The sequence below is a fragment of the Branchiostoma floridae genome, chromosome 12 (genome assembly GCF_000003815.2).
Source record: "Branchiostoma floridae strain S238N-H82 chromosome 12, Bfl_VNyyK, whole genome shotgun sequence".
NCBI lineage: Eukaryota > Metazoa > Chordata > Leptocardii > Amphioxiformes > Branchiostomatidae > Branchiostoma > Branchiostoma floridae.
In genome coordinates, this window is record NC_049990.1 from 407,423 (window position 1) to 418,968 (window position 11,546).

At 42.3% G+C, this 11,546-nt stretch overlaps 1 protein-coding gene across 14 annotated transcripts in view; it reads right to left on the reverse strand.

Moving 5' to 3' along the window:
- LOC118427794 (disks large homolog 2-like) overlaps positions 1-11,546 on the reverse strand; it is a 104,620-nt gene that overhangs the window by 75,715 nt on the left and 17,359 nt on the right. For 13 of the 14 annotated variants that reach the window (XM_035837743.1, XM_035837742.1, XM_035837737.1 and 10 more), the window contains exons 3-5: positions 7,162-7,292; positions 5,439-5,483; positions 4,567-4,821 (exon numbers count right to left, since the gene is read on the reverse strand). In XM_035837743.1, coding sequence (XP_035693636.1) covers positions 4,567-4,821; positions 5,439-5,483; positions 7,162-7,292 — 431 coding nt within the window. The remainder of the gene's footprint in view (positions 1-4,566; positions 4,822-5,438; positions 5,484-7,161; positions 7,293-11,546) is intronic. The other variant, XM_035837744.1, reaches the window with a different exon arrangement.

Sequence of the window (11,546 nt, forward strand, 5' to 3'; positions counted from 1 at the left end):
TTTGGGAGTTATGGAAAAAATTAATCTTTTTGAAAATCCAGCCATCATCAAATTAAATCAGACACAAAAGATAACCCCGACAATGTCTCCTGGCACAAAAGATTAAACCAACTTCATCCCACAGCACCTCATTCAGATAATGATTAAATTCTAAACAGGACCTGCCAATCTACCCATTATGTTCGACAGCTCACCATACAGAGCTGACACTGCGCCTTTCTGTTCCAGGTTAACTGTAGATACTGAGCTAATCATGAAGCCTTCGACCTCCACCCATCGTCCTGGTTAAGGGACAGAGTTGGGAAAGACTGCAGAAGGAAAACCTCTCACAGGAAAATCAAACATATTTGTAATAACACACTTTTGATAATAATGTGCTAATTTCCAGTTGAATATCACTCATGCGGTCCGACTGCTTATCGACATCAGAAGGTAAATTACACCACAGGGACTTTTATTCTGTCCCCTTCCTTGGGGCAGTTCTGACTGGTTCATTTTGCACTGCAGCGCTAGGTGTCGCTGCTTACAACTGCTATCCCCAATGGCAAGTACATGTAATTACATTTTAGATTGTAAATGCAAACCAAATCTGACACAGAAACTGGCAACCCAGACAAGTTTGTAGACATTTGTAAGTTTCCACCTCGGCAAGCATATTTGGGTTGCATGAACTGCATACTCTCGAGACATGAAACCTAATGTTTGTTATAATAACGCATAATCCCCTGAAATTACCATTCACTGTCTAATCATTCATATTATTTTGTTCATGTTATCTGTACAAATAAGCTATTAAAACACATTTTCCTACTGTAGAAGATAATTTCAGTGTGAAGGTGCAATGAAAGATATCATACGAATATGTCAAACATTTACTATATACTTCTACATTTCCACACACACACACACACACACACACACACACACACAGAGAATCAAACACAGAACCTTCTTGTTAACTATAATGATTCATTATTCAGGAGTAACACAAACATATCAGCACTTTTATATCGGTGGACAGGACAGGCCCATAATTACCTCCATCATATCAACATCATGGTTAATATTTTATGTGGAGCTCCCCGGAGAGTCATGGGTAATTCCGGACCTGACACACGCCAGACACCGATTTACAACCACCATTATCGAGGCACTAACTGATTACCTCGGGGCATTGGGAAAACTAGATTTAAAAAAAGACAACATTTGCAAGCAAATGCATGATGTTTTCCTGCAAATGGTCTATAGACTAACAAGCTCTGTTTCTTAGGCCACACCAATTTAATTTCTTGGTTCACGGATTCGCTCGCTCCTATTTTTTGGAAAAAAATAAAAAATAAAAATTACCATCAGCAAATTTTCATCATTAATGAAACCATTCACCAACTTTCTGGTGTAGGAAATTGGCCTTTATTACCTCCATGAAATGTCATGGAGGTTATATTTTACCCAGCGTTTGTACCCAGCGTTTGTGTGTGTGTCTGTCTGTCTGTCTGTCAACAAGATATCTCAAGAACGGCTGGATGGATTAGTTTCATACTTGGTGTGTTGGTGGGGTGCGATGAAAGCTAGAAGTGATTAGATTTTGGGCCCCCTAGCGGCTTCCCTTGGTACTGCAGCGCAACTTCCGGTTTTGCTATCTCGTGTTCTGAACACGCTATGGTCACGATTTTTGAGTGTTAGATAGCTCTTGTGCTCAGGAATAAGTGACATAAGTTTTGGCCCCCTACCGACTAGGTTTGGGATAGCAGGGGCATTTTTGTCAAAAACTTCTGAAGAGGATAACTCAAGAAGGGAACAATGGATTTTCATGATTTTTGGTATGTAGGTACCTTAGACAATGTTGTACAAGATAAGATACCAATTATACAAAATAGGAGTAAATTTGCATAATTAATGAGAATATTCTATCATGGCAGTTTTTTCAATGTATATCTTGTCCTGGACATGATGTAGTCTTGACATTTGGGTGGTAGATAGCTTGCAGTGTCATGACAAAGTGGGGCAGATTTCAGCCCCCTAACATGTAATTTCGGAACTGCAGGGGCATTTTTGTCAAGACATTCCAAAGTGGATAACTGCAGAAAGGATTGACGGATTGGCATCATTTTAGGGGTGCAGGTAGCTTGGGCAAAGATGTTTATAATGATATACATGTTATGCAAATGAGGACCTTATTTGCATAATTAATGAGGAAATTGTATAATACCATTATTACTAATAACTGGACTTCAATAAATGTAACACTTATTAATTATGATAGATGGAATATAAGCAGATACCAAATATGGTAATGAGGAACTTATTTGCATAATTTATGTAAAAATTGCAAAGCCGCTTTAAGTCTAATGATTGGAATTTTATACTTGTGACATGTGTACGTTAGTCAATGATGAACAACAACACGCATAAATTATGTTAATGTCTTAGTCAATTGCATGAAATTTACAAAAGCTCTAAATTTTCATGGAGGTATGAGGTCGCCGAAATCTAGTATTATAAGCTCCTTAAAGTGTGGGTACAGGTGCTGTTACTGTAAAATAATAGTGTTTTTGTACTTTTTTCAAGCTGAAAACTTTTTTCCTTTATGTTTTGGATTAGCCGTTACCTTTACCCCAACCATTTTACAATTTTTGTTTTTATCTTTATTTCGCCCTCTCGCTGCATACTTTTTATGAAAAAATACGTGAACCAAGAAATTAAATTGGTGTGGCCTTACTCGAACATTTACATATCTAGTGTCCAGCCTCTCCAGCTCTGTCCTGCCACTTGCTACTTGCTACAAAATGTAATAGAACACCGTGGGATGTCTGCTACCTTGACAGTCACCATGGTAACTGTCTGGTACATGACATTGACCTTACTTCTTGGGAGAAGAATTAGAGGAACCTAGCAAAAACAGTATGTTTCCCTTCTGTGGAGGTTAACATAAAAATGATGCTACATCATTGAAAACATGCACATGTAACATGAGAGGAGCACACCTATGCAAGTAGACTAGCCAGCTGTGCGGCCCAAGGGCTATGGCAATGGAGATGGTCACTGCCTCTATCAAGCAAAAGGTGTGCGAAGGATTCTAACTAACTTAAAACTTGAAAATAAAATATACCCAACAAACAATTGTACAGAACCACTTAAGTTGAACTGATTCCAAGAATCAAGTCCAATTTGAACTGAAATAAGGATTATGATTAACACAAATTAGATGATTGTAAAACTGGTCTAGCACTAGATCTCTGCCCACATACAAATGTACCCACCACTTTTTTATCATACACACCTAACATCTTTGCACATGTATATGAACATGGAAACTACAATCTTAATCTTCAAAACACTTACCTTGAGGAAAGCAAACCACACCAACAAAACATGCTGTAAAAGTGAGAATGTTGCGTGATGTATCGGCACCAGTCATGGTCCTGCACAAATCCTTATGGAGGTACTGGTGCACTGGGGACCCCTAGTGACTAGGTCCGGTACTACAGTATGTACACACCTTCACTGTCAAGTATTCTACATTGATGATTGTAGGTATAGAAGGTCGGTGAAACGGCTGGTCTGCGTCTGCATCTGTATCTATATACTGGTAGCTGGTATAACCGCCCTTCGGCGCAACACACCAGCTTCTGTATCTGTATCTATATACCGGTAGCTGGTACAACCGCCCTTCGGCGTAACACACCAGCTTCTGTATCTGTATCTATATACCGGTAGCTGGTACAACCGCCCTTCGGTGTAACACACCAGCTTCTGTATCTGTATCTACATAGCCGGTATAACCGCCCTTCGGCGTAACACACCAGCTTCTGTATCTGTATTTATATACCGGTAGCTGGTACAACCGCCCTTTGGCGTAACACACCAGCTTCTGTATCTGTATCTATATAGCCGGCCAGTATAACTGCCCTTTGGCGTAACACACCAGCTTCTGTATCTGTATCTATATAGTAGCCGGTATAACCACCCTTCGGTGTAACACACCAGCTTCTGTATCTGTATCTATATACCGGTAGCTGGTACAACCGCCCTTCGGCATAACACACCAGCATCTGTATCTGTACCTATATACCGGTAGCTGGTATAACCGCCCTTCAGCGTAACACACCAGCTAAGTGAGTCTGAGTGTTGTAGAGTATGGACAAGTCTGTACCAAACTGGTGCAAAACCAGATACAGGTGAACAAAGCAGATATCTGTTCAACTGTTGTATTTGAAGAAATGGGACCTACACCAGACTGTACTTAAACCAGTGCCGTGCCATATCAGTTACCACTTAAGATGAAGGCAGGCACAGAAGATACATGTACAGAATGTAACTGTTTTGTGTCAGTGGGTGTGAAAGAAGAAGAAAAGTATGGAGAAACAAGTGAGTGGTTTAAGCTATACCACTGTACCAGGTTGTTTGTGTGTTTGTACTACAGCAGTACATTTTGTATCTGTGTATGTGTAACAACCTACTTGTGTAAAGCAGGCACAGAAAAAACAGGAAGCTTCTGTGTGGTGTAGAAAACAAAACAGTGCATGTAGAAAGTTAGGGATGAGGCCGGTTTGTGCCGGACTGTACCTGAACCGGTGCGGAGGCGGGCGGTGCGGAAGCGGCTACTGGCGCCATGACAACCGGCTTCTCCACGTCGAACTGCAGCGGGGGCGGCTTCTTCACCGGCGGGGGCGCCATGGCAACGGGCTGGCGCGCCACGGCAATGGGCGGAGCCGTGGCCGCCACATCTGCAACTTGTACGGTTTGAACCGGCTGAACCGGCTGGTAGTGCTGGGGCGGCACGGGGCGGGGAGGGGGGGCCGCCGCCTTCTGCCGGGCCAGCTGGTCACGGGACAGGGGTCAGCATGGGGGTTTGGGGGTTACAGGAGGGTCAGCATGGGGGTTTGGGGGATACATGAGGAGAGTTTAGGGGATACATGAGGAGGGTCAGCATGGGGGTTCAGGGGATACAGGAGGGTCAGCATGGGGGTTTAGGGGATACATGAGGAGGGTCAGCGTGGGGGTTCAGGGGATACATGAAGAGGAGGGTCAGCATGGGGGTTTAGGGGATACATGAGGAGGGTCAACATGGGAGTTTGGGGATACATGAGGGTCAACATGGGGGGTTGGGGGTTACATGAGAGAAGGGTCAACATGGGGGTTCAGGGGATACATGAGGAGGGTCAGCATGGGGGTTCAGAGGATACATGAAGAGGAGGTTAAATATGGGGGTTCAGGGAATACATGACAAAGAGGGTCGATATGGGGGTTCAGGGGATACAGGTTGTGCAGAGAGGGTGAACAGGGTATGAAAATAACAAAGTTTTGCATAAGGGTGCAAAAAAGGTATGAAAGATGAAACTAATTTGATGAAAAAGAACAAGAAATTGCAGAGAAATTGGGAAGCATGAAAAACAAATAAGAAGAAACGAGAAGGAAGTAAAGAAGGAAATGTTTACCTCTTGGTTCTGTTTGTCTTGTAAGGCTAAGGCTCTTAGAATTTCCTTCAAGGAGACACAAACAAAACAGAAATCTTAAGGCACAGTTTCTGGAAATATGACCACATCCTTCAAAATACCTTACAGCTGATAGTAGAAAAAATGATATCATATTGCAGTCCTTTAACTTATCAGTCAAAGGCATTTATCCACATTTTTCCATAAGTGTACTTTTTGTAACAAATTTTTCTTTTCTAAAGCAATATATCTTGTTTTGCTGTATTGAAGACAACACAACATCATCGATAGTACGTAACACAGGGAGAAGAAGTGAGTAAGTGAGTGAGTGAGTGATAGAGTGGTAGTGAGTGTGTGAGTGTGTGAGTGAGTGAGTGAGTGAGTGAGTGAGTGAGTGAGTGAGTGAGTGAGTGAGTGAGTGAGTGAAGGAATGAGCACAGACAAGCTTTCAGAAGAAGTTTATTAGAGTTGATGTGAGATGTCCGTGCATGCTGGTATTGACACTGTCAGTGTTTCATGTCTTCAAGCAGCTTATATATTAACATGACATGCCCATTCAAACCTGTGTCATACAAACTGGCAGGTTTATCTACATTCTGGGAAACCGTGAGATATCTGCCTTTCTTGAGCCAAGACGTCTTTTTTTCTAATGCCAGATAGATACATGCAAAATACCACTGCTTGTCTCCAAACCACTGCAATAAACATTAGTACCAATATGCGTTTAAAAAGTTAGCCTCTATCCAGGCCAGTTGGGCCAAGTGCTTAGTCTCTATCCAGGCGCCCTCCATTTCAGCCTTGCAGACGTCTGTGAGAAATGGTCTAAGAAGTCTTAGAAGATTAGTAGAAGATGTCAAGTTCAACAGTTTAAGGACTTAACACAGCTAAGGACTGTTACTCAGACATAGTAAGATTTGTTACTTACAGTAACACTTAATGTTGTTAAAAACTCACAGAAAACGGGAAACCTTGCACAGTTCCTTCTGTTAGTGATGTAGGTTCATCAGTTGACATGCATAGATCTTCATCCACCTCAATACAGAGAAGTACACCCTACTGTGGAACAACCCCACTTTTGTGAGGAAACTCTTGGGAATATTTCTATGATTTTTTTGAAAGGGGGTAACGAAATGAATGCACATGTTCCACAAGCGTTTTGGTCCCAGCTTTTACCTGACTTGTTGGACAGATCTGTGGATAACAAGGTCTGGGTCTCGTGCTACTTTTTTGCTGGAAAATTGACCAAAGTGAGAAAATTGGACTAGCAAGGTCCGTTTACTTTTTGGCTGAGGTTGCCCACTGGACAACCTGGCTAAAATAAGCTAGCATTTCGAACCCTGCATAGATCCTTCTCAACAAGTATCTCTACCAAAACCTGTCAGACAATTCTACTTAACAATTGTATGACCGACATGACCATACAGGGCTGGAAATACCACATGCATATGCAAGTTTGTGCATGTAAAATTGGTGTGGTGCAAGTAACTCTCACACCAAACTTGCACTGGTTTTATCCACTGTTACCTGGCATTAGAATAAGCTAACACACATCAAGAATAATATATGTCTTCGACAATTAAAAGAAAATAACTATTTTAGGTTGTGAAAGTAATTTTCTTCTGGTGCAAGTTACTTTTGGCTCAACTGTGCAAGTTTACCGAAAAGTGTATTTCGAGCCCTGCCATGTCTTAAGATGCACGTGTATGTCTTAAGAAATGTTGGTTACCTCGGTGGGCTTGCGGGAGGTCAGGGGGGCGTGTTCCTCCCACTTGTTGGCGATCTCCATCGTCTCGCGAGTCTTCTGGTCGGTCGTCTTGGTGCCATCCTGGAGCGTGACTTCGTAAAACTCCTGGATATCTGCGGAAACACAGGCAGAACACACGTCAAACAAACAAACTCGTAAGATATCTGCTAAAACACACACATTACACACGTAAAAAAAACTCATAAGATATCTGCGGAAACATACAAACAGATGTTAAACAAACAAACTCCTAGATAGCCATAGAAAAACACACATCAGACATATCAAACAAATAAACTCCTGGATTTTTGTGGAAACACGCACATCATACGTCAAACAAACTAACAAACGCCGCCAGAAATATGCCTTTCTACTATTTTACCACTGTTCAAATTGTTAACCCTAGTCCTGCGGCGCGCTACAATTGTGTTGTTGCACATGCATGTTCTATTTGCGGCGCAACACTATTGTAGTTTGGGGGGTATGTCTAGGATACGTACGTAACACTCGCGCGCGGTAGTGGCGGGAACGCAACTAAGTATCGGGTGTTATGGGTCAAGGGTCAGGGGTCAACGAACTGTTGCGCAACCGGAAGTACGTCATCCCAGAAGCCCTTGCGAGGTTAATTAATATTCATAAGCGTCATGTCGTCTGCTATCCTGGCGGAAGTGTTTTGTTTTGCTGTTTTTAGCTGTTTTCGGCCGAAAATGTCGGTATCTAACGTAAAAATGCCGCGATTTATAGTATTGGAGATTCACACTGAACTCTTTATGGAAGGATTCTGATCCCATTTTACCGGATTCGGGCAGAGATTCCAAGGAAAGCAGCGAAACTATGTGACGACGACATGTGAGGAAGTTAGGCGTGCTATTGAGGCATGGGGCCCAGAAAAGCGAATCGTGGGACGGATGGAACAGACTCTGACCGTGGCTGGCATGGCTGTGGTCGGGCGAAAGGCCGTGTACGGGACCGGGGAGGCCAGGAACCGGGTCGGGTATGCAGTCGGGGCCGAGGGGAGGGGGGCAGTTGTGCGAGGCCGGATGCTGACCGCGCCGGGGCCCCTGAACGAGTGTGAGTGATGACGTAGGCCCCTCAGGAAGTGGCAATATATTTTCTTACCTCGTTTGTTTCGTTGCCTTGTCCTTGGAACTCCTCAGGAACTTTGTACTTTTGCCACAAGTTATCTTACTGGTATGGTAGAGCTTAGTATGAGAGATTGTGGATAAAATCTTCCTTTTATTGCTTTTTATTACTTAATGATCAATAAAATAGGTGGAAACAACTTAACATAGACTCTCAAGCAAAATAGTGACTGTAAGCTTTAATTTGATGTACAGCAAGCTTATATTCCACTTGCCAGACAGTGTCAGAACAAAGTTTATTCAATACTGCAAGAATAGTGACTATACTCACTTCAGCACCAAGGACAATATTCAATCATTAACTTACCTGTAGCAATACCTGTTGATTTTCTCACCTCCTTTGTATCGTTGTCATGTCCCCAGGACTCTTTAGGAACTTTGTACTGATGTCATAAGTTTTTTTACTGGTGTTCTAGAGATAATTGTGAAAGATTCTGGACTAATCTACATTTTATTGCTTTTTATGACTTTATTCATAAATAGAATTGGTGCGCATAACTTAACATAAACTCTCATGAAAAGTAGAGACTGTAAGCTTGAATTGGTACAACAAGCTTTTATTTCACTTGCCAGACAGTGTCAGAGTGAAGTTTATTCAACACTAAAGGAATAGTGATTAGACAGAAAATGCAAATCAGCACCAAGGACAATATCCAATCATTAACTTACCTGTAGCAATACCTGCATGATTTTTTTTCTCACATGGGCAAGGAAATGTTGTCAGAAGTCTTTAGATAGATTGTAGTCAAGAAATTCACGCTTAAATTGTAGGATATGAAAGGAGAATACAAAAGTTGAATGAAAAAGTGTGTTTTATTGTTTTATTGCCACTGTAAACCCTTATGACTGATAAAATTGTAGATATATGCAACATTTCTTGAAAGTACACATTGTTAGCTTTACAATGATATATACCTTCATGGGGTTATTGTAAAGCAAAGTAACTAAAAATAAGGAAAATCAAACTAGTACCCTTTGTTTCAAAGGGGTCTGGGAACCCCAGCAGTGGGGGCGAGTTTTGGTATAGAAAGCCAGCAGGACAAGGGTTAACATATATCACCACAAAAACCTCCTTCCAGGAAATTACACAATAGGCCCTGGAAAATAAATAAATTAACAGTAACGAGAGGGCCAGTCCATCTCTATTGCTGGTTCACAGTGCCAAGTTTGGACAGAGAAAACGATCCACTTGGACTGTCCCCGTGTCACACTCAGACTCCCCGTGTCACACTCACAGACTCCCCGGCAAAAATAGGTGCTGGCTATGGCAGGCATGTGGCAGGAACTGGGGCAACTGTTTTATTCAACACTTATAACACCGAGGGGGAGGGGCAGTCGCCAATATCATAACATACAGACCTACTTAACACTTGTGCTGTCCAGTAAATACAGATAGCTCTATCCTTTTAACCCCTATCGTGCTAAGGGATACGAAGGCCCTAAAATCAGATGTATCCTTGGGCGTAAAACAAAACATACACGGACAGGGACTGAACATAACCCTAGTAGTAGAGCAGAGGGGACAGGTGGAAAATAACAAGTGGAAAATAAGGTATGAAGCTAAATCTACACCTGTCCTTGGGTACTGAACTGTTGTCCATTGTTCTAAAATGTTCGCACATTTTGACTTTATTTCAACTTAGGCTCACAAGTGTATCTATTCCAAAAACAAATTGTGTTTGTGTGTAAGTGTGTGTGCCTGTGTGTATGTGTATGTGTATGTGTATGTGCATGTGCATGTTTCAGGATTTACTTTTCTTGAGTAATTTTTCTGCAGTAATAATTCTACATCGATTTTTCTGCAGTACTTGCTGACTGTCAGGGACCACAGCAGTAACCCCAATTATCAAAGCTGCCAACTGCAAATTCATCATAATGGTTTATTTCTTATTTCTTATCGCTATACAGTACAGATGGCAGGGTCATTGTTATGACCCTAAATTGTACTGCCACGTCACATGTGTTTCAAAACTGAAGACAATTATTATAAATAGTATTTGTACAGTTCAGAATTATATTCCTTTGTCGTGTTAGCCTGAACTCACTCACTCACTCACTCTCCGGTTTAACGTCTGTTGTTCCCCATCCTGTGGGGGTTAGACGTTATGTGTAATAAAACAGTTTGAACAATTATCTAAAAACAGGTGTTACAAACGGTTACTAAAAGCAACTACGACAGGAAGTGGCCTTCACAGTATTCACATCCAGGCGGAATCAACACAAGTCTGTGGTTCTGGACTCACTTTGGGGCAACATCAATTTTATTTGGTGGTTCTTAGGTTTTTAAAAAATGTACTTTTTTTTATTTCTGGGACAACATTGTGAAAAGCAAGCCAGGTTCATGCCTTGGTGAACTCAGTTTTGATCCTAAACATTGATGAATACTTCTACTGTTTCTGCTGTGACCTTGACTCCAACCTTTAATGTAATACTTGGCCTTCTGTGATTGGTCAGTTAGAAGTCAGCTGACAATCTAGGGAAGCTGTCCTGGCCTGTGATTGGTGGGCGGGTGTCAGCTGACCTGCTGGGGAAGCCCTGTAGAAGTTGGCAGGGGCGGCTGTGGCATATTTCCCATGGATGGAGGTCAGATGTCGTTCTGGGTCGGCTATTTTTACTTGTACTTTGTAGCAGTTACCCCAAGAGGAGATGGATTGACAGTGTAAATGAAGATCTTAAGAAATTGCAAAAAGCCAACCCCCTTGACAGAGATGGATGGAGGGCAGCAATTAAACCAAAACGTCTTGGTGACACGTCCAACCTCTGCAAGACAGGGAAGAACGGACGCTAAACCGGATAGTGAGTGAGTGAGTGAGTGAGTGAGTGAGTGAGTGAGTGAGCAGTCAGACTAAAGGATGAGGCATTGGCACTTTTCTGTTAGCTAGTAGTGCAATAACGCTCATGTTAATGCCCAAGCACAAAGAGTAGGGATGCAGCAGAGTGCCTGGCCAAAATTCAAGCCATAGAGAAGGACAGACATCAGTGTTAGGGCTGCCCATAGGAAAAAAAAAAGTTTGCCCATGCATCTACAGATGCGTAGGGTGGCGCCCATCTCCACTTCGAAGCCCTTGGGCCACACATTTGTGCAAGTCACTACAGCAGGGGGCTGGTCCGCTGGTAGTGATGTGTGTTTAACTTCCATACTCTTCCTCATTAGTGCTGAGTGCTAATCAGAGAAAGCAGCATGTGCCATTTTTAGAGTCTTTGGTATGACTCAGCCGGGATCGA